This window comes from Schistocerca cancellata, chromosome 4 (genome assembly GCF_023864275.1).
Source record: "Schistocerca cancellata isolate TAMUIC-IGC-003103 chromosome 4, iqSchCanc2.1, whole genome shotgun sequence".
Lineage (NCBI taxonomy): Eukaryota > Metazoa > Arthropoda > Insecta > Orthoptera > Acrididae > Schistocerca > Schistocerca cancellata.
This window is the reverse complement of record NC_064629.1, coordinates 584,647,363-584,672,248: the sequence shown is the minus strand read 5'-3', so window position 1 is coordinate 584,672,248 and position 24,886 is coordinate 584,647,363. Positions and strand designations below refer to the sequence as shown.

Here is a 24,886-nt window from a genome sequence, read left to right as displayed (position 1 = left end):
ACAGAGTCGAAAAGTTCGGGTTTGTTTGTTATCAGTAGGTCCAAGATGTTATCTCCCACGAGTCGGTTCTCTGTTTAATTGCTCGACGTAATTTTCGGATAGTGCACTCAGTATAATGTCACTCGATGCTCTTTCCCTGCCACCCGTCCTAAACATCTGAGTGTCCCAGTCTATATCTGGTAAATTGAAATCTCTACCTAAGACTATAACATGCTGAGAAAATTTATGTGAAATGTATTCCAAATTTTCTCTCAGTTGTTCTGCCACTAATGCTGCTGAGTCAGGAGGTCGGTAAAAGGAGCCAATTATTAACCTAGCTCGGTTGTTGAGTGTAACCTCCAATTATAATAATTCACAGGAACTATCCACTTCTACTTCATTACAGGATAAAGTACTACTAACAGCGACAAACACGCCACCACCGTTTGCATGCAATCTATCCTTTCTAAACACTGTCTGTGCCTTTGTAAAAATTTCGGCAGAATTTATCTCTGGCTTCAGCCAGGTTTCTGTACCTATAACGATTTCAGCTTCGGTGCTTTCTATCAGCGCTTGAAGTTCCGGTACTTTACCAATGCAGCTTCGACAGTTTACAATTACAATACCGATTGCTGCTTGGTTCCCGCATGTCCTGACTTTGCCCTGCACCCTTTGAGGCTGTTGCCCTTTCTGTACTTGCCCGAGGCCATCTAACCTAAAAAACCGCCCATTCCACGCCACACAACCCCTGCTACCCGTGTAGCCGCTTGCTGCGTGTAGTGGACTCCTGGCCTATCCAGTGGAACCAGAAACCCCACCACCCAATGGCGCAAGTCGAGGAATCTGCAGCCCACACGGTCGCAGAACCGTCTCAGCCTCTGATTCAGACCCTCCACTCGGCTCTGTGCCAAAGGTCCGCAGTCAGTCGTGTCGACGGTGCTGCAAATGGTGAGCTCTGCTTTCATCGCGCTAGCGAGACTGGCAGTCTTCACCAAATCAGATAGCCGCCGGAAGCCAGAGAGGATTTCCTCCGATCCATAGCGATACACATCATTGGTGCCGACATGAGCGACCACCTGCAGATGGGTGCACCCTGTACCCTTCATGACATCCGGAAGGACCCTTTCCACATCTGGAATGACTCCCCCCGGTATGCACACGGAGTGCAGATTGGTTTTCTTCCCCTCTCTTGCTGCCATATCCCTAAGGGGCCCCATTACGTGGCTGACGTTGGAGCTCCCAACTACCAGTAAGCCCACCCTCTGCGACCACCCGGATCTTGCAGACTGAGGGGCAACCTCTGGAACAGGACAAGCAGCCATGTCCGGCTGAAGAACAATATCAGCCTGAGACAGAGCCTGAAACCGGTTCGTCAGACAAACTGGAGAGGCCTTCCGTTCAGCCCTCCGGAATGTCTTTCGCCCCCTGCCACACCTCGAGACGACCTCCCACTCTACCACAGGTGAGGGGTCAGCCTCAATGTGGGCAGTATCCTGGGCAGCCACAGTCGTAGACCGATCGCGGGATGCGTGGGACAAGCTAGCCGTCCCTGACAAACCCCCATCCGGACCCCCACAGTGATGCCCATTGGCAACAGCCTCAAGCTGTGTGACCGAAGCCAACACTGCCTGAAGCTGGGAGCGAAGGGATGCCAACTCAGCCTGCATCCGAACACAGCAGTTGCAGTCCCTATCCATGCTAAAAACTGTTGTGCAAACAACGTCTGAACTAATCTACAGAGAGCACAAACAATTCGACACAAAATTTAGACGGGTATTAAAATACAAGATTGCCTACTAAATGCAGTAATGCTGCTACTTGCGCACTGCTGGCACACTGCTCGGCGGCGGAAGGAGACTACGCGATTTTACACTATTCAGGTACTAAAACGCGATGCTACAACTCTCAAATACTATAACACGCCAGAAATTTATGAATTAAACACTGCAAGTACCAAAAACACGCAAAGAAATTAAAAATTAAACTATGTAACAAATAAGTGAGCTAGGAGTATACGACTTGCTGCTGGCAGCTGCTTATCCAACGGCGGCAGGGAGACTTATGATATAAACGTACAGACTGTTTGACCAGGAACTGTTCCCGGCAGTCCTTTCTTGATTTGACGCCCATTTGGTGGTGATGGAAATTTATCTTAGTGCTAGGATACGAGGCGGCAAGTTTCCACCACAGTGTTCTGCGTGACAGCGATCTCGGTTACCAAGGGTCATCTTCAAGTTGATCGCCTTTCTAAAGCGAAGGCTAATTTCTGTGTTTTATTTCGTCTTAATACGTTATGACGGTATAGCCTTTCTTTTTTTAACTGAATTAGTGAACAGGATGATTTCACAACGGGGATCTACATATAAATATATCCTCTGGTGACACCGTTTGCACTGAAGCTGACAGCTGGCTAGTTTTCGAATAATTAAGCTTACGTGAAAAAGAACAAAGACAGGTTATCTCTTTTAGAGTATCCTGTGTATCTAAGCTTGAGACTTGTAAATATTAAGAGCAGTGATATAGTTCTCAACATAAAATTGTGGAGATAACGTATAGTTTCTGGAGTTTCTATTCCGCTATCTCTCGTTATGTAAATTACTTTACACAGTAAATTTAAGAAGGTCTGCATATTGAGACAATCCTTGAGGACAAATCTGATTTACCTGCCACCTGCTGTTCGGGTCAACTTGCTATATACAGAGGATGGACAAAAATATCGAAACACTAAAAACAGAACACATTGTTATACCTAATACAGCGTAGGAAAACCGTGTGCATTCAGAACAGCTTCCATTCGACTGTATGGTTTTCAAGAAAATCTTATACCATTTTTCCTGCACGATAGTGGCAAGTTCAGGGAACGATAATGGAGGTGGACAACGATCAGGCACCCTTTTCTCGGACGTAGACCTCAAAGGCTGAATAAAATTGTGATCTGGTGACTGTGATGGCTAAGGGAGATACAACAATTAATTCATTCTCGTGCTCACAAAACCAGTCAGGGACGGAGACAGCTGTGTGAAAAGGTGCTCTGTCGTCTTGGAACTCAGCATACCCACTGGGGAACAAACATTTTACCATGAGATTGGCCTGATCAACCAAAATGGTCACATAATCCTTGGCAGGAATGTGACCTTGCAGAGTAACCGTGCGGCCCATGGAATACCACGAAAAGGCTACCCAAATCATCATCAAGCCCCTGCCATGTTTCACTCTTGGGTCGTAAACTCGGACAGAAGCTGGAAACAGTGTGCAACAAGACTCAGCCGACGAAATGACTTTCTCCCACTGCTCCATAGCCCAGGTTTAACGGCTTCGGCACCACATTTTTCCGTTACGGGTATTTGCATTACTGATGAGTGGTTTTGGAATTACAGCTTGCCCTGTAAGTTCCCGTTCATTGAGCTCCTTACGTGTTGTTTTGGTGCTGACAAAGTCTGTAGTGACTTTTGCAGCTGTAGTCCTCTTATTTTCACTCGTAGTTACAATTCTATTCAGTTACCGCCTTTCACTGAGCACACACTTTCGTCCGAGTTGTGACTTAGCAGATTATGCTTTTTCGCTTTCCCTGTATGCGGTGTAAATCTCCGATACGGTGTCTCTTTAACACCAAAAACTTCGGCTCCCTTGTTTACGGAAGCACCCACTACACAATCACTAACAATTTACCCACTGTCGAATTCATTTAGCTCCACCAGAATGCACTCAAAACTACACAGAACACTGTTCTGATCACGACTGACAATGGCAACGTGTTGAGGTGCTGTTCGTGGTCAAATACAACAGCGAAACCTGCAGGTTTGGCTAGCATCTGCATTTATGTTCAGGCATGCATTTCTCGCGGTGTCTCCATATTTTTGTCCAGCCCCCGTATTATTCTTTCTTTCTTTCTTTCTTTCTCGGGGCCGTTGTCCCGCTCCAACGCGGGGTCGACTTTGTTAGTACGGATTTGGCAGTGTTAATGGCAGAGGGTGGCCGGATGGCCTTCCTGACGCCACCCCACACCCCCTGGGACGGAAATAGTGTACTCCAGCTATCTGCGAACGTTTTCAAATGTCTGTGAGTCGTGTAACTGGGGCAGAACGTGGGGACCAGCCCGGTATTCACCTAGCGGGATGTGGAAAACCGCCTAAAAACCACATCCAGGCTGGCCGGCATACCGGCCCCCGTCGGGGAACGGGCGCGCCTACTCGAGTCCAGGGAGCAGCGCATTGGCACTCTCGGCTACCCTGGCGGGTACCCAGTATTATTCTTCTACTCTGGAATTAAATGGTTATTATCATATCTATCGTTGGCAAAAATGATAATATAGTTGTACTTACAAAAGAACCCAGAAAGTTGAGTCTTCCAGCATGTTGTACAAGTTGTGAGGAGATTTCACTTTGGTTACCAGTATACTTCTTTCTGTCCCGGCAGCATCGTTTTCTCTGATAGAGAATTCCATTATACTATAAATATCCTCGCTTTTGCAACTGTATGGCAGACAGACACCAATAAGCACCTGCTGTGGCTGTAAATAAATTATAATTGTTAGAAATATTCAGTAAATAGCAACAAGTGTGTTTATTCTAAAAAATTTCACTATCCAGCATATCTAAAATGTCGACAAATATGCCAGCCTCATGACTGCAGTTTTAGTAATTTATTAATAGCAAGCAGAAGACAAGAATGTGTGTCGTGAACGGAAGCAACGGAATATTGTTCTTCAGTCTCATATCTCATCTGCAAGCACATTAAATTAATAACATCAAAATAAGAGTGATGTATCCTAAAACATATTATTTTGTCAAGAATCGCATAAACAAACAAATCTGGTGACTACATGAAGCTATGAACTAATTAGCCAAATTATCCAAGTTTCAGATACATATTTCAATGTTGCTGTTGTGGTCTGCAGTCCGAAAACTGGTTTGGTGTAGCTCTCCACGCTAGCCTATCATGTAAAAGCCTCCTCATCTCTGAATAGCTACTGCAACCTATATCCGTTTCATCCGGCTTACTGAAGCCAAACCTTGGTCACCCTCTTCAGTTTTTATCCCCATACACCTCTTTGCATTACTCCAGTAACGATTCATTGATGCCTCAAGATGTGTCCTAACAATTGATCCCTTCTTTTAGTCAAGCTGCACTATAAATTTCATCTCCCCAGTTTGATTTAGTACTTCCTCATCTATATGTTACACTGAGCTGACAAGTCATGGGAGAGCGATATGCACATATGACAGTAGTATCCTGCACACATAGTATAAAAGGACAGTGCATTAGTGGAGCTGTCATTTGTACTCAGGTGATTAATTTGAAAAGGTTTCCCTAGCGATTATGGCCGTACGACGGGAAGTAACAGACTTTAAACGTGGAATGGTAATTCGAGCTAGACGATTCCATTTCGGAACTCCTTAGAGAATTTAATATTCCGAAATCCACAGTGCCAAGAGTGTGCCGAGAATACCATATTTCACGCACTACCTCTCACCAAGGACAACGGAGTGGTCGACGGCCTTCGATTAACGACCGAGACCAGCGGTGTTGGCATAGAGTTGTCAGTGCTAACAGACGTGCAGCATGGAGTGAAATAACCGCAGAAATCAATGTGGCACTTATGAAGAACGTATTCGTTGGAACAGTGCGGCAAAATTTGGCGTTAATGGGATGTGGCCGCAGACGACCGACGCGAGAGCCTTTGCTGTTGCACATCGCCTGCAGCGCCTCTCCTCGGCTCGTGGCCATATCGGTTGGACTCTAGACAGCTGGAAAACCGTGACCTGGTCAGATGAGTCCCGCTTCCAGTTGGTAACAACTGACGGTAGGGTTCGAGTATGGCTCTGACCCCACAAAGCCATGGACCCAGGTGTGGTGTCACCGCCAGACACCACACTTGCTAGGTGGTAGCCTTTAAATCGGCCGCGGTCCGTTAGTATACGTCGGACCCGCGTGTCGCCACTATCAGTGATTGCAGACCGAGCGCCGCCACACGGCAGGTCTAGAGAGACTTCCTAGCACTCGCCCCAGTTGTACAGCCGACTTTGCTAGCGATGGTTCACTGACAAAATACGCTCTCATTTGTCGAGACAATAGTTAGCATAGCCTTCAGCTACGTCATTTGCTACGACCTAGCAAGGCGCCATTACCAGTTACTATTGATGCTGTAAAACATGTACCGTTAAGAGCGATGTTCACCATTTATGGATTAAAGTTAAGTATTCCACAGCTACGTCCTTTTTTGCTAGTCTAATTTCCTTGACCTGTTCCAGACCTCACGCCAGCCTGCGTGAGCTAAAACGCGTGCCTTTCGGCTTCCTCTTGTAGTACCGGGTTGGATCTCTTGCCAATCCACAACACCAGGTTGTCAACAAGGCACTGTGCAAGCTGCTGGTGGCTCCTTAATGCTGTGGGCTATGTTTACATGGAATTGACTGGGTCCTCTGGTCCAACTGAACCGAAAATTGACTGGGAATGGTTATGTGGTTATGTCCGGCTACTTGGAGACTATTTGCATCCATTCATGGACTTCACGTTCCCATACAGCGATGGAATTTTGATGGATGACACTGCTCAATGTCACCAGGTCACAATTGTTCTGGACAGTTCATGCGAATGATTTTACCAACCAGATCGCCCAACATGAATCCGGTAGTACGGTTATGGGACATAACCGAAAAGTCAGTTCGTACACAAAATGCTGCACCGGCAACATTTCCACAATTACGGACGGGTATAGGGGCAGCATCGCTCAGTATTTCTACAGGGGACTTCCAACGACTAGTTGAGTGCATGTCACGTCGAGCAGCTGCACTATGGCTAGCATAAGGAGGCCTGACATTATACTATGAGGTGTCCCATGACCTTTATCACCTCAGTGTATATTCTCTCTACCGCGACAATCGTCAGTTATTTTGCTGCCTATATAGCAAAATCCACTGACTTTCTTAGTGTCTCATTTCCTAATCTAATTCCCTCAGTGTCGCATGATTCATTTTGGCAAGATTCCATTATCCTTGTCTCATTTTTGTTGATGTTCGTCTTATAACTTTTGTTCAAGGCACTATCCACTCCGTTAAGCTGCTTTTACAAGTCCTTTTTAGTCTCACAGAATTGCAGTGTCATTGGCAAATCTCAAAGTTTTAATTTCTTCTCCCTCAATTTTCATTCTTTTCCTAAATTTCTCCTTGGTTTCTATCACATTTTACTCGATCTAAAGATCAAATAACATCGGGGATTGGTTACAACCCCGATTCACTTCATTCTAAACTGCTGCTTCCCTTTAAAGTCCTTCCACTCTTAGAACTGCAAGCTTATTTCTGTACAAATTTTGTATAACCTGTATTTTATTTCTGCTGCCTTCAGGCTTTCAACAAACATCATCAAAAGCGTTCTCTAAATCTAGATACGGCATTGAATTAAATAATGAGAACGGCTTACGCAGCTCCGATGCTGGCGGATCCTAGCCTGTACAGGCATAACCTTAGCAAAAAACAATGATATTCAACACATTGAATGTTTTAAGCAGTTTCTGCCTGATATCCGGTGTTTGTGTAGCTATTGTACCACCAATTTCCGTTTTTATATCTGGCGCATTTCTCCCTATTCTTATAGAAAGTTTCCCCGAAAACCTAACAAACACTGTATCATTATACTCCTTGAAAAGAGGAGATAGTAAGCTGGTTCTTTACCGAGGTAGCTTAAAAAGCTTCATCTATTGAGCGTACAGAAAGATACAAAACTTCTGTTCATTACCAATAATCAAAAACTTTTTCTGTATTTTGAAAAATCTTCGATAGAGTGTGTCTGTGTGAGGCGAGACGTCAAATATTGTACCGAAATTCGTCACGTTAGTTTTATAAGGTAATGAAAACTGTACTTTAGAAATGTCCGTCCGTTTTCGTGTTTGTATTTCGATGGAGATGACTATTGCGTGTTTTGGTACTTACGTGGTGACCGGGCAGCCCAATCAGAGAGAGATTTAGGCTCACAGACGAGAATCCTAGTGCAAATGGCAGCTCCCCGGTGATGTTCAGGTTCAGCTGATCACACTGGGCTTTGGATCCAGTCCAATACTCGTTGCCCCAGAATATTCCAGAGCTGTATCTCCCATTGGCGTCGCTCACTGGAAAATAAATGACAGTTACAGTTACGTGCGCCCTTGGTATACGATATTTAGTGATGAAACAATTAGGTTGCTAGCGGATTTCCTTATTTAGTTCATTATTTACTGACAAATATCTGTACCTGATTCATTACTGGAAAAGTTATTGTCTACAGGTATGAGACAGAATAATGTGGACACACGTAGCGGGAAGATTAGGTGAACATTGAAGTAAAGTGAAATGAGATATTCATGTGAGATCTGTTAATCCTTTTCGTAGCCCTATTTTCCAAAGATAATACACATTCTGCAGGGTCAATAGTTGTCGTACGCTTAAATCACTTTACATTTTAATATTCAGATCAGTTATAAGGGGCGATCAAAAAGTGGTTGTTCGAAGTCCGGAAAGTCAAGAATCTGTGTGCCAATCAGGCAAAATCACTGCGAGCATTGAGACAATCATCCCACCCTCTCACAAGGTGTAAGATACCTGTTTGGTAAAACCCTGTTGCTGCTGCGTGAAGAAGTCTGTAACTGCCTGCTGCATATCCTCGTCCGACAGGAATAGTCGACCCTTCAAGGCATTATTCAAGGGGCCAAAGGCGTGATAACCGCCTGGGGCGCGATCAGGACTGTAGGAGGGGTGGACGAGTTTCTCCTACTTGAGTTGGTACGTAATGGATGAGGTTGGCTTCCCAGATCGACCGACATCTTGTGTCGAATCGCGAACTTGCACGATTTCCACAACGGTAATAAATGTAAATGTCGTGTGACTAGGGACTCCCGTCGGGTAGTTTTTAGATAACATCGTGCCCCATACACATTCTTCATTCTCCGATGGATGTTTACTGGTGTTTATCCTTCGGCAGCCAAGAAAAGAATAACATCACGTTCGTCCTTTCTGGATACATATGCTAATTACGTCGCCCACACTAATCCCTAGCCTACATGTCGGTGCTTAAGTATCCACATCAGCGTGTCGTTACGTTGTATATATGCGGCAACAACGCCCTCAAAAAAACTTTTTGATCACCCCTTATACATTCGTATTTTAAAGTTAGTTAATATCTAATATTTTTTTTCTTTTCATAATGTGGGGCCACAGTCATAATATATTTCTTTAAAGTCAGTACCGCCATTAGACTGTTTTTTATTTGCAGTGTTACATTTACACGATCATGATTTCGGCTTCAAAGTGCCATTATCAAGTGTTTTCTGAAAGCATATTAGAGAATAACAGTGAAATACATAACAAGTGATATAACCATAAGAATCCATATTTATAATGCTTAGTTAATATCTTCTCGGAAATCATGAAATTTTTCCATTTAACATCAATGGTCGACTATAGTTTGTGGGTTCTAACCAATTGAAACTGTACAGCGGCATGAAATCTTTGGCGTGTACAGTTCCACTCACCACTAGCTCAATATATATATATATATATATATATATATATATATATATATATATATATATATATATATATATATAAACAGTACACGAGAAGCCAGAGAACGCTGGTGGTTGAAACATAATAGATGAACATGACATATGCTACCCCTTAATGGTCGGCCGCGCGGGATTAGTAGAGCGGTCTAGGGCGCTGCAGTCATGGACTGTGCGGCTGGTCCCGGCGGAGGTTCGAGTCCTCCCTCCGGTAAGGGTGTGTGTATGTTTGTCCTTAGGCTAATTTAGGTTAAGTAGTGTGTAAGCTTAGGGACTGATGACCTTAGCAGTTAAGTCCCATAAGATTTCACACACAATTGAACATTTTTAACCTTAATGGTCGTATATCTGCCAGGGAGGACCTATCCACAGTTATCTGCTCTGTTCATGTGTTATGTTACATAACTATAGTTTATACGTACTCTCGCTAGTACTGTTATGCTAAGGCGTGGGCCATGTGAAATAATGAGCTGTTCCGAAAGAACAGGCACACGCAGAATCCGCAGCTGTTATACATTAAATGTGAATTGAAGGTGGAGAGCGGAAGAAAGGAAGGGGATCACTGCTATTAGTTGCGATGGGACATTACGAGAAATCGACGGAGACGAGTGAAAATGTGTACCGGACCGGCATTCGACTCTGGGATCTCCTGCTTACTGGGCAGGTGTGGTAATCATTGCGACATCCGAGACACAGGCCTAGCTGGGTAATGGATCGACCTTCTTCAGGGCGGATGCGCAAATACGTACGACCGCCTGTGGAAGTCTCAGAGAGCGAATACGGAGGAAATGGACAGGGACTACGGATAGGTGGCGCTCGATGGGTGCGTGAATCAGTCGTGAGGCGTGCCGAGATAGTCCGTGCAGTTGCGATAACACTGTGTCCCCGATGGCGCAGTGGCTACCGCACCTGCCTTGTACGCAGGAGATCCCGCGTTCGAATCCTGGTCCGGTGCACATTTCCACTCGTCGCTGCTGATTCCGTGTAATGCCCCATTGCAGCTGACACCAGTGGTCCCCTCCCTTTCCTTCCTTCCGTCACCTCTCCACCTTCGCTTTACATATAAGTGAAATTGATAATAAAAATAACAGTATAGTTCTCACATGTATACAGTTTGTGAAAGAACAAACACAGAGGAAAGAACAAAGTCTCAGATTCCCTGGTTAACCTTACCTATTTTTTTGTAGGGACTTGGGACTCAGAGAGTAAAAATGAAAGATAACGAATGAATCTTATACCAGTCACTGTAATTCTTAAGGCAAAACGCCTGCATTGAGATGATTAATGCAAATAAGCTCACGAATTCCATGAAAATGCAGTGACGACAGAGGACCACTAACTGGAACCCGAATTCTCACAATTACAGGTGAAGCTTTTAGTTTCATAAAAACTGCAAGAAGATATGTTTTCGAAATGGGAGAAACATTATCTTAAACCTAAGGAACTTAATTTTGTCCACAAAGGTGCGCTATTCACCCAACACTGCAAACAGGGAACCTTTAATATCAAAATACATGTTTTATCTGTCTCCTCTTGTTTCCGTTGATAAAGTGGTTTCATGAAAAACTGGCGTGGGGAATACACTCCAAGGGGAAGTAAAGAGTCAGTAGATTTTTGATTTAAAAAGTACCCTGAAAAGCTTCGTCACAGTAATGCTTTTTGAAACAAATCCGTGTGCTTCAGACGCGCGAATGTTTACTTCGGATATTTTTTTTTTTTTTTTTTGCATATACAGATTGGTGAGATGAGCAGCTGACAACGCTTAAAAACAAAATATTTATTGCCGAATTGCATTATAGAAAACATCAATGTTTTTAATATGAGTACCGTTTTTTAACTACATTATTCCAGTACTGAATAAATTATGGGAGTACAAATTAATTGTTGTAGACAGAAAATTTCGAGATTACAGTTCTCTATTGATATCCTGAAGATCGAGAAATAATGATCAGGTCAAATGAGAAAATTGTAATTTCTGATTTTCGGGGAATATAGTTTACGAGTTCGCCTCTAGCATCCCAGTATCCCGTTTGTCCGTATAGTACGGTTAGCGTTTCTGTAAGAGAGTGTTAACGTATGTAGAACTCAACGTAAATCTAGTTCCGCATGCGGAATACGGTTGGTACCTATTAAAACCTGATCTAACCTGTTCTAATATCATCGTAAAATATATATAATGTGCATAACGCACAGATCCGCACACTTGAAGTTTTTCGGTGTAATCAAGTAAGTGCATTTTCAATTAAATATAAACTCCCAGTGCTGATCTGAACGGGAGCCTTCGTAACTCATGTTTGTGTCCTTAACCATAATGTCATTCATAACGAACATAATGAAATTTTTAGTACGTATTATGACGAGCTATAAAACTTGACTGTTAACTACCCATAGATGTAACTTAGGATCGGCACTCAGAACAAAAATAAACATTCTCTTACAAACACAAGCCTGGTTTACACTGTAGCGAACGCAAGTGAAGGAGACTCAGTGAACGAGAATCATCTCAGGTATAAACGGTAGGTGAGCCCGAAGCACTCGGCTCAAGTGGGGACGTGAGGAAGACGATCAATGCACTGGTTGTTTCCATCAGCCGGGAACGGAGGGAAAAGGCAACAGATTTTGTATTCATTTTAGTAAAAAGGAACAGCACATAAATTTTACTCGTAAGTAATCGAATACGAATATGTATCTACTGCGCTGATTAATGTAAAATTAAAAATATACCAAAGACCTAATCAATCTCGCTACTTACGTTCAAGGTAGCTGTAATTGCATCATAGACGTATCACTTTTGATGTAAGAACTGAATAAAGAAAATTATCTCCCCTCCAAAAAACTGTATATGAAACTTTATTTTTTGGAAATTTGGAAATTTGTGGTAAGGTCTTATAGGGCCAAACTGCTGCGGTCATCGGTCCCTAAGCTTACACACTACTTAAACTAACTTACGCTAAGGACAACACGCACACCCATGCCCGAAGGAGGACTCGAACCTCCGACTGGGGAGGCTCTGAGCATTATGGGACTTAACATCTGTGGTCATCAGTCCCCTAGAAGTTAGAGCTACTTAAACCTAACTAACCTAAGGACATCACACACATCCATGCCCGAGGCAGGATTCGAACCTGCGACCGTAGCGGTCACGCGGTTCCAGACTGAAGCACCTAGAGCCGCACGGCCACATCGGCCGGCGACTGGGGAAGCTGCACGGACCGTGACAAGGTGCCTCGGACCGCGCGGCTACCACACGCGGCCTCAGACTTTATCAACTGGCGTATGTGACAGATCTATGTTTTACGTTACATTAATATTAATTTACAGCCATTATCTACTTTATACGTACTTCTACAGAATACAAAACCGGTTTGCGTTCACCGTAGACAACAGGAATTGACTGAGATATAGCGACTATTGAAATGCGAAACAGTTACTACTGTAACTTTCTGCAGTCGCTAAGACTTATAGTGTAAATGCTACCCTTTCTTCAGGTTATGTTGCTCGTCGTTTATTAGCGTTCCGCTTTTAAATTTAAACCTCAACTCCTGCAAGAAAATGCACACGTCTAAGGTTCTGAGATAATGTTAAGAAAGGCTGGATCTGCTGTCTAGTGATAAATGACCTCCACGCGTTTAACGGTTGGGAGAAAATTCAGACGCTTACATTTTTCTTTTTGTATGCCACTTAAATGATTTCGTCAAAAACAGCGTGCTCACTGAACTACAGTTGCATCCAGAGAAACCAATGTACTGATTATTAGCACCAAAATATAATAAGGCAGCTTTCGTAGAATGGACACTCCGTGCCTTTCCTCTCGCGTTCTCTTCCGCTGCCCGTACTGTAAATACTTGTTCATAGTAATAGTGTGGCGAATTGTCTGTGAATGGCCGTTTTCTTCTATTTGCTTCCATTCTCTCCTACATAAAGGAGGCATTTGGTCACACATCTACGTGCCTGAACGTGTAGAGAAAAGTTCGTACAGAGCTCTCTCAAACGTTGAAGAAAACTCGTTTGACAGCGAAGCGGACAGACGTGCCCAGACAAAAGGTTATGCAACCCAACGTGCAACTTTAGTGGCAGACCCGAGCCGTGTTGTAACGCCGTGCCTCACCGAACGACAAGAGGTGCGGCTTGTGCGCATGCCCGTGCCAACTTCCGCGTTGCTCGTGGCCAGCAATGACCAGGTCAGCTGTTCTCTTTAAACGTTGCCTAGACACCTGTTGATGAGTACAAATACATCTGGTACGTTTAAATTAATTTAAGTGGGAAGTGGAAAAGAGAGACGGGGATAACAATAAAATATACATTTCAAAGTTACTAAATGCTACTGTGTTATTGTGCTGTTATTCAGAATTGCGTGATTGCTGTTACATAAAACAGATGAAAACGATTATCTCCGTCACTCGCACACTTTTTAACATCTAAGAAACGTTTCAAATTTTTGCATACTCATCTTCAGGTGGATATGCTGAGTTTCTACATTAATGGTTATTTGTACATGTGTTCTTACGGTTTATGCAGCCAATCTTTTGCATCAGTTTGTGTTTAGTGTGGGACTTTATTCGTGATTTTCTGTCAGAAATGTCACAGCTCATACTAACTGGTGAGAAGTTATCTAGTGGAACCGAAGTTATTTTTGAGATTCCACAAGGAAGCATTAAGGGCTCTGTGCTGTATTAATGTTTACAAACGATTTAGGAGACAATCTAAATAGCCATCATCAAGTCAAAACGAATTGGGACTCATAACCTTGCGATTTAGTGCCTTTAATCTACAAACCAACCAACCATCAAGACGAATTACAAAATGATTTAAAGAAGATGGTGCGAAAATTGACAGCTGACTCGTTAAAATAGATATATGTTAAATTAATGTTACACGATAAATCACACAAATTTGAAGGTTGTCGATTTAACTAAATACCTAGGGATTACAATTACCAATAACTTAAATTTGAACCATCATACAGAAAATGTTATGGGGAAGGCGAACCAAGACTGCGATTTATTGACAGAACACTTAGAAGGTGTGACAAATCACTACGTATGTTCGACATATTCTGGAGTAATGCTGCGTGGTAGGGGATTCTTACCGCATATCACTGACGGAGGACATCGAGAAAGCTGCAAGAAGGGCAGCTCGTTTCGTGTTATCATAAAATAGTGGAGAAAGTGTCACGGGTATAATAAGCCAGTTTGGATAGAAATACTTGAAACAAAGGCATCTTTAGATGTGGTGAGATCTTTTCACGAAATTTCGCTCACAAACTTTTTCCTTCGTTTGAAAAATATTATATGGACTCCCACCGACATAATGTGAAACGTTCATCGTGATAAAGTGAATGAAATCAGAGCTCGCACAGAAAGGTTAAGGAGTTCATTTCTCATATGTGTTATCCTAGAGTGGAACAGCAGAGAAATAGTTAAGAAGTGGTCCTATTCAACCTCTGCCACACACGGAAGTGTGAATAGCCAAGTAATCGTGTAAATAATTAGTAAATGTAACATATTATCAAAATTACTGCATTAAAAACAATATTAATTAACTTCCAGGATATTATTGTAAGTAACACACTGCTTAATAAATAAAAGGCCACAAATGAATTTCTATGAAGAGTTAGAAACCTTCGTCAATAACATGGAACACGGACAAAAACTTTCTCAAAGGTAAATCTGAGATAATAGTGATAAAACTTCTTAAAAGCTTCACAGCTATATCCTTTGCAACATTAAAAATTGATAAAACCCGGAACCATTTCCCACTGTCTTAGCTCGTAACGGAAAATAAGTATATTTACAAACTTTGGGTCTCTAACAATTCTGTTATAAAGAAAACAATTTAAGAAGTTGCTTAATAAGATTAACTTCAGTGACAATTGTATCTTAGGTTATTTACACATGCTGTCTGCCTCGTAAGTCACTACTGGTGTACACGATCTATAGATCCTTTTAGCTTTTTTATGCCATCCGGTTCCACAAACATGTACATTTAATTGCATATTCTGTCTAATATGTGATACACCAACTATTTTTACAGCAAGTAAAAGTAACGTATGTGACTGATGATCCCCAACAGAAATAAACATATACACATCGCCAGTCATGTAGAAACATACAGCACACTGTTGAAGTTAAAGGTGCAAGGTCTTGAAACGGGTGCCACAGTTATCTTCTTAGGAGACACACAGTTTATGGATTACAATCACCTCGGAAAAATATGAACTCTGCTGTTTGAGCGACGTTACAAGGAATTCTAGTGAGACGAAAATAAATCTGATCCTCAACCAATTCCGTACCAACGTGTTTTCTGAAATACCATGCTTCCCCACAAATCTGTAATTTAGCATGAACGCTAACAACAAAATCAAGGAAGAAGAGCTTCTAATAATTTTCATGTGGTGTTATAAGTTCACAGATGATCCGTCCAAAACACAAACGATAATAAGATGCATCACGATAGTTCAAGAGCAGGTTCTCCATAGATAACAGTTCCGATCATATAACTGTGATGAAAAATTCTGCTACCAAATCGACCTATAGTGAGCGGATTTCTATCTGTTAGGACAACTGAAGGCTCGTTACGAAAGAGAGAATTTCGAGACCATAACGATCTCATTGCGTGTTGTGAGATTCCATACCTATTATTTGGGTTAAATGTTAGTTCTGAATAGTGCATTCTTTAAGCTGTTTTAGTTTTGTATGGCGTCTGACTACTGATTCGTTTTACAGCATTGGTGGGTAACCTTACTCTCCATGTACACATATCACAGAAATAAAGGTCTTAACCGTGTGCCTATAGGCACGATCTCTATAAAACTTTTATACTTAGTTCTGGTCATAGCTAGTTCAGTAAATCCTTAAAATGATGAGAATGGTTTTTCGAAATTATGAACAGTTTGTATGAAACACTTAATTTATTGTACTTTTGTACAGAGAAAAATGTCATTGCGGTTACTTCTGTCCATTCACACCACGGTAGTATTCAACCGATTCCACAACTTCTCTTGAGTTAGCCTTGGTTGTCAGTTACAATATGGTCGCCATAAAACTGTGTCTGTTTTCCCATTTCATATGAAAACGCACGTACATTACTAATAATCTTCGTATAATTTTTCCGCGTCCTGAATACGCGGCTGTGCGCGCGTCACAAGCGTCCGACTCACGCTGCCGACAGACACTAAATCTAACTTAAAATACCATACTTTGTCCCATATCGTACAACACTGACGGGAATATAAAAATACCATTGTCCTCGCCTAGTTTCCATACTTTGCCACACGACTGCTCACTTCGCTTTCGCCCGCGACCTGCTCTGTAGGCGACCTCACAATTATACCACACGGCATCCAGATTTTTGTATTACATTAAGTTCAGAACTCAGATATTAATCAGCCAACGCAGTTCCAGGCAATTCTAAAAAATTATCGAGAAAATCGACTTTATAGTAGTCCGAGCTTCCCTATTATCCTATAGCAAGATCGTCATTCCAATGTGCCGCGTGACTCTGTGATAGATAGTTCATCTATTATGTGGATGGCCCAGATTCGATTTACATCGATGATAAAATTTTAAACGAAGTTTCATGTTCCATGAACATTTCTGTAAACATCCCAGGGTGGTTGTGCGGTCGGCTCCCAGTGGGCCTCCCCTCCCGGGAACGTCTCATACCAGAGGAGTAACTGAGGCGGAATAAGGGGAACCAGCCCGCATTCGCTGAGGTAGATGGAAAACCACCTTAAAAACCATCCACATGCTGGTCGGCACACTGGACCTCGACACTAATCCGCCGGGCGGATTCGTGCCGGGGACCGGCACGCCTTCCCGCTCGGGAAGCAGACTTACGTTGTACTGACCGACTCAAGAGCTGCATTTGAGGCATAGAAACATAGAAGAGTGCAGTGCAGTAAATGAAGTGGATCCTATATTTAGTACAATGTAGAGTGAACCACTGTTCTTGTCTAAAAACAGACAGTATGAAGCGCCATATTATTATAGTTATCTGACTAGAATAGAAAGGTAGGGGGACGTAAGACCTTAAAGTCCAATCGACACCTGTGTCATTAGCTGTGAAGTGGTAGTTGAGTAGAGCTACGTGTGGTGGAAAATCGACAGCAGTTTAAGGACAGAACGGGAAGCCTAGACGAGGGTGACCGCCCAGGGAATTACACCTGGCTCCTCTCGAACACGAGCCCGAGCGCAGTGCTTTAATTACGGCGCCAGGTCGATCGACACGTCTACCTGGAAATCTCCTACAGCACGGGCTCAGGGTGCGATAGTAGAGCTGGTCAACGGATCAGATAAAGTGGCGAGTAACTCGGAGTTCCGACTAGTGCGCTCTCTCCGGTTAGCTACAGTGGCGCCATAGGGGGCTATGGCTATGAGGAAACGGACGAGGCGGTCATCTGACGAAGTACAGCGGATGGACACTGACACTGTGTGTTCTAATATACTGTACACGAAGTGTCATACTAAGAAACAGCTACGAATAAGTTTGTATGGATGCACGTATTTTTCTTGCAAAATTCCTTCATCTGAGAATGTTATTACATCTATGATTGGAATATATATATATATATATATATTTAAGATATCAAAACGAAAACTGGATGTATTGCTGTTTTGAAAGATTGGAAGTTAAAAAAAAAAGAAAGCTATTTGTAGCCTGTATGGGCGGTCCTAGGCCATATGTCAAGGAACGCTTAATATCTAGAATTATTTGAAACGGCGGCACAAATATTCTTATTATTACGGAAAAAATATGGAAGTAATTGAAGTACGAAAAGTAAAGTATGTACATGGAAATTTCTGAAGATAATTGTATTCAAAGGTATTGAAAACGTCTAACTGGAACAGAGGACACACAGCCTGTAAGTCTGTGTAAGAAAGAGAGCGAGGGATAGACAGTAGATACACTATCGGTCCAAAGTTTTCGATCATCTCTGACAACTATGGGTTTGTGGATAAAACAGGTATTTCGTTTTGAATATTCTATCATATCTCTGTTCTGATGATAAAAAGAGAATGAACATGTAAAGACTAAGCGTGTGTGATGTGTACCGGTGCCTTGACTGGTTGTTGGAATAGAGGCGTGCTGATGAGTAATCGCAACAACAATGGCGTGCCCTTACCGGAAACGGTTTCATTCGAATACGCCTCATTCCTTCAGCTGTCTGTGTAGCACTCAATTCGCATTAGTTTACGCTACAGTGTGTGTATCTGGCAGTGTCTTTGTATTCCGATCAGGTTCGTACCATATTTTCTCGTAACGGGACGGAAGCAGGAGACTGGAATAAAAAAACGTGCTGTAGCTGTAGCTCTGCACCAGAAAGGCTGTTGTAGTAGGACAATAGAAACAAAAGTTGGCGCAGCCCCATCTACAGTGGTGCAAGTGTTTCGCGATCTGAAATAGCCGAGTAACATCATACAGAAATTATCATATGTGTACTGAGTAAACGTCAGAGGACTCGTACTGCACCAGAAATACTCGAGGAAGTAAACAGTATGCGATCTGCTCCAATCTCTAACTCAATCACGCAACGCCGTCTTCGCGAACAGCGCTTAATGGGTGCATAGTGGCCAAAAAACCTTCATTACGCAAACAAATAATGTCAAAAGATTGCAATGGGCACAGCAGCACAAAAATTGTGGCGTGCAGCAATGGTCCGAGGTATTACTCATAGGCGAATCTAACTTGCACTTTTCGAAAGCCGTCGTCGAATGTTTATTCGTGGACTTTGTGGAGAATGTATGAAGAGTCAGTGTATGACGTCAACGGTAAAAAAAAATGGTTCAAATGGCTCTGAGCACTATGGGACTTAACATCTGAGGTCATCAGTCCCCTAGAACTTAGAACTACTTAAACCTAACTAACCTAAGGACATTACACACATCCGTGCCCGAGGCAGGATTCGAACCTGCGACCGTAGCATTCGCGCGGTTCCGGACTGAGCGCCTAGAACCGCTAGACCACCAACGGTAAAACATGGTGAACGGTCGTTCATGGTGTAGATAAGTTTTGCGGTTGATAAAGTTTGTGGTCTAGTGACATTAAACATTAAAGAAGGCAGGATATCACAGAATACTGATTAACAATACAGTTCCGTCTGAAAAAAAGATTTGTTGGTCATGGGTTTGCTCTGCAGCAGGACAATGATCCCAAACATACTTCTGATTTGTGCAGAGGGTATGTCAACAGAAAATAGAAATGTGGGGAACTAAAGAACAGTCTTATGAGTTAAATCCGTTTAGCTCTTACGGAATAAACTGTTAGTGTAAATAGTCAGAGAGAGAGAGAGAGAGAGAGAGAGAGAGAGAGAGAGAGAGTGAGTGGAGAGTAGTTCTGAGATATAACAAAGAACTTAGTAGGTCTGGAAAGAAACAATGTAGAAAAATGCATTTAGAATTAGGTTGTCTTGATGGTTTTGTGGTAGGCTGAATCCAACCGTAATGCTTCTCTCTACAATAAAATGCTACTCAGAGACAGGAGACACTCGATTAACTGTTTATTGGTCTTCTGAAAGTTTGAATAAAGTACGGAAGAATGAAGTCTATGAGGGTCTGGCGTATTGGGACATACGCTGACGTTCTCGCAAAAAAATTAGTGTCGTAAGGTAATTAATTTTTCTTAGACTCACAATGATTTATAGTAATGAAGAATAAACTGACAATGTACAAACGTATCGAGAATGCATAAAGAGCAACAGAACACTTGTACGTGCACCAGCATTGTGCTCTTTCGGCAGAGATGCCACAGATCACCATCTACCCTACTTTACAGAGCAAAAAGCTTCCAAACCCTACGTTCTGTGAAGAGTCGTAGACGTCCAGTCATTTAGCCCCTAGTGGCAGTTTCACTGTCCTCTCTCTTTCTGTAGATGCTCACGACAGTAGCACTTGAACAGTCTACCAGCTTCGAGATTTTCGATGTAATCGTTCACAGGATCTGCGTAATAATAATCTGCCCTCTGTAAAAGTCGCTTATCACAGTGGATTTCCCCATTTGCAGACCCATATCTTCGCTAGGGTAATCCCCCGTCCGTGTCTGCTCCGCTTACGTACTTTTGTTGCCGCGTCACGCGCCCATAAGGTCACCAGGCGCCATCAAACGTGGCAGTGGGCTGTGGTCATAATGTTTTGGCTGATCGGTGTACACAGCGTGTGATCTGAGATCCGGCTTGTCTCGGCATTACTCGGTACATCTCGGCATTGGTCGGTCCTTCTAGAAACTACTCAGCATTACGCACATTTCATTTCGTTCTGCAATGCGACAGTTACTTCCGGCATTTTTCGCTCGGCACGATTTTCTTTACTTCGGCAGAATCGTTGTCAGCGCTGTTTAACATTTGCTGATTGTTCGTGGTATAAAGGAAGTTCACAGGTGCAGTGGCTGTTTGCACAAAAAGAGGCCATCTAGCGTCGTCACAAGCCCTTAAAAATGAAATGGTATCACAGAGGAGAAGGATGAGAATACTCAGTACCTGTTTTGCAGTAGCATCATTAACTACGAAACTGCAGTACAACTCTCTGCAGAAAGAATTTAAATATTTAGTTGACAATGAAAGAGTGAAAAGTTACAACGACTGACAGACGGTTTTTACATGATTCATTATTCTGTACCTTGTGCTAAATTTGCAGGCGTGGAACACGCGATCAAATTGGTTTCACGAACAGTAAATTTTGCGAAGTCGCACGCATTACTATGTGGTCAGTTGCAATAGTTTCTGATTGAATTAACTGAAGAGTATGGAGATATTGTGTATTACTGCGAAGCATGTTTGTTAAGTCAAGGAGTATGTCTGGAATTTATGATCGAAAAAGGAAACCAAGAAAGAAAATGAAAAGACCAGGAATGGATTGCAGTCCTCGTATTTTAAATTCAGAGCGTCCCAAAAAGCACCAATAAACTTTAGGGACAGGTTACTTGCATCAAAACAAGGAAAAAAGTCTGGTAAAATGGTCCAAATAGCTCTGAGCACTATGGGACTTAACTTCTGAGGTCATCAGTCCCCTAGAACTTAGAACTACTTAAACCTAACGAACCTAAGGACATCACACACATCCATGTCCGAGGCAGGATTCGAGCCTGCGACCGTAGCGGTCGCGAAAAGTCTGGTGAACATGGGCTCTAAAATGCATACCTGAAGAGTTAAGAACACTTGTTCAGTAGAAAAGACCGGCCGGAGTGGCCGAGCGGTTCTAGGCGCTACAGTCTGGAACTGCGCGACCGCTACGGTCGCAGGTTCGAATCCTGCCTCGGGCATGGATGTGTGTGATGTCCTTAGGTTAGTTAGGTTTAAGTAGTTCTAAGTTCTAGGGGACTGATGGCCTCAGAAGTTAAGTACCATAGTGCTCAGAGCCATTTGAACCATCAGTAGAAAAGATATATTTCACTCTCGCAACGATGAGGAAGTGCCCACAGCAACTGAAGTATGAACTTTAGAGCTGATGTTTGCTAGTGAGTTTTTTTTCTTGTTTTGGTCAATATTTCTTCCTCTCGGGATATGGAAAGCAAAGACCTTGCAGTAGATGAGATCTGTTTCATAGTATCAAAAATGACCAAGTGCGTATACCTCTTAAGTGTGATTTTTAGAGCCCATATTTACTAGATATTTTTACTGATTTCTGTATAAGGAAACTGTCCCTAAAGTTTGTTGGTGTTGCTTTTTTGGGACACCCTGTAGAATTGATTGTAGACTGTTCTAAGTGAGACATTTCAAAGTGAGAAGCAACACATTTCTGATTTCGTGGGGTAAATGAATGCATTTCAGAAGGGAATCGCATTGTGGGAGGCACAATGTCTGACATAAAACATCGTCCATTTCCATAAAATCACTGATGTTAAAGAAAACTCAAATTTTGAAGACTTTATTGTGGTGCTGAGAAAATTAAAAGAATAGTTCTCTAAACATTTCGAGGACACTGCAGATCTTACACCTGTTATTGAAATGTTTTCGAGACCATTTGTCGTTTCAATTGAAAGAGCCCCTGTGCATGTGCAGTTGGATCTGGTCAATTTGGAATGTAATTCCCTTTTAAAAGACAAATTCTCTTACGTTAAAACTGTCCATAACTTCTACGTTCTTTTTCCCAGGAAGAGTTCCCACATCTTCATAGTGATGCTGCAAACGTGACATCGATGTTTCAATCAACATATGTGAGTGAAAGGCTTTTATCAGTTACGAAACTAAATAAGTTATGATTATGTGGCAACCTGAGTGACGAAATTCTGCGAGAATGTTTGTCTGTGCCCGCATGCCGATAGTTTGTGCCAGATATACATTTTATTATTTTTTCAGCGAGCCAAACATAATTAAATAATGGTGATAATGTGTTTTGTTTGTGATCTATGTTGTTGAGAAAAATGAAATATGAACCCAAGCTGCATGCATGAGGTTCAATGTCGCTTGCGCGACTGCACTGCCATTTGATGTGACATGTTCACAATTTCCCCCTCTGCCGTTCGGAGAGTGTGGTTTAGTAGAACGAATGTGCACTGATTTGCTCACTTGGGAGCAACTCTGCATCAACACACGTGCAGAGTTCTTAGCCATCTCTGCACTGAACCAAATATCGCGCTAGACCAATCTGGGACCGCTCGTTCGACTGCTCACGTAAAATTCTGCTTTCATACATAACAGACGTGACGAGCTGTATTTATTTGGGGTGAGTACAGCTACACATTTCAAGCACTAAATTGCAAATATATACCGGCTATTTAAAATTCCCTGCTTCCTAATTAAACGCAACTCGGAGGGTTTGACTGAAATGGCACGAAACACTTGATTCCAGTAAGATCGCACCCTGATCAGCATTAGATACCATGCAGTAGGAAATATATTTATGCATATTAACGAGCATTACTTGAAAGTATGCATCTCTATCTTTTCCGTAAGGTATCTAAAATTGTCTGAAACTAATTATCTCCCCAATTAATTAGCATTGAAGCTTTAGACAACTGCTAACTTCAGTTATAAATTATGTCAAAATTACTGTTAGACTCTGAACTTTGCAATTATAATTCTGTTTATATATTTTTTACGTTCCGGTTGACGTACAGCATTCGTTAATTAAGTCACTAATTAGAAAGTTCAGTATTCTGAAGGTCATAAAATATTTTAAGATGGTTCAAATGGCTCTGAGCACTATGGGACTTAACTTCTGAGGTCATCAGTCCCCTAGAACTTAGAACTACTTAAACCTAACTAACCTAAGGACATCACACACATCCATGCCCGAGGCAGGATTCGAACCTGCGACCGAAGCGGTCGCGCGGTTCCAGACTGTAGCACCTAGAACCGCTCGGCCACGCCGGCCGGCATTTTAAGATGGCTGACGTCAGTAATAAGTAGTGTAAAACATATTGTTGATAGGGGAAAGTATGTACAGACCTAGCACATCTGAGGTAAGGCTGCCTGCTGCTGAGAATAAAGTGAGCAACACCTATGTCTGCCGGCCGAAGTGGCCGTGCGGTTATAGGCGCTGCAGTCTGGAACCGCGAGGCCGCTACGGTCGCAGGTTCGAATCCTGCCTCGGGCATGGATGTGTGTGATGTCCTTAGGTTAGTTAGGTTTAACTAGTTCTAAGTTCTAGGGGACTAATGACCTCAGAAGTTGAGTCCCATAGTGCTCAGAGCCATTTGCACCATTTGAACACCTATGTCTCATGTCTGAGTCCGATAACTAACATTCTGAAATATACACATATATTGCGTACAGTTCGTTTTCTTCACTCGTGGGTTTAATTCATGACGTCTGTGGCGGTAATTACTAATTAATTCCGACGGAGAACATATTAGAGGAACACAGTGATTATTGACACCTATGAACAACAATGACTTGTGAGCAGGGTAGAGTTGACGGTCTTATTGATTATTTTTGTGCACTATCTTAACTGTTTCGAGTTCTTTAAATGTGTATGAGGACAGTGATATGGTGAACTGATACGTCGAATTTTTGCCACATGTGAATCGTTTCGAACCACTAGACTGTGTTGTGTGATTACTGCTCTAGGACAATTTAACAATCAAATAACTAGTGTAGTAGGTAACAATCTGCTTTCCTTTAATTCGAACTATATGTGAGACCCGAAACTTTCCATATCATTGAATACTTTACACCAATAGTGTTATTAATGTGTTTTAAATCTATCTCTGGTATCGACCACAATATTGCTATAGACTATTAATAGAACTAATATTTTTCAGCCAGTTTTGGAGCCAGCGCAGCTGCAGAGAAGAACAGAAGAGGCTTATACAGAAGGAAGCAGATTTGTTCCATAGTCAGCGAAACCTGCGCTGTCCAACATACTAGATCTCCACCTTCATGTGGGTGTACCTACTTTGGAACGCATTCTCGTCCATCTATCAATGTGGCACTTTTTG

At 42.4% G+C, this 24,886-nt stretch overlaps 1 protein-coding gene across 1 annotated transcript in view; it reads right to left on the bottom strand.

Annotated features, from left to right (window-relative positions):
* LOC126183799 (nose resistant to fluoxetine protein 6-like) overlaps window positions 1–24,886 on the bottom strand; it is a gene marked incomplete at its 5' end in the record, with an annotated part of 195,520 nt that overhangs the window by 87,708 nt on the left and 82,926 nt on the right. Inside the window, 2 exons of the mRNA XM_049926041.1 lie at window positions 4,302–4,489; window positions 7,908–8,083. Of these exons, the coding sequence (XP_049781998.1) occupies window positions 4,302–4,489; window positions 7,908–8,083 (364 nt within the window). The remainder of the gene's footprint in view (window positions 1–4,301; window positions 4,490–7,907; window positions 8,084–24,886) is intronic.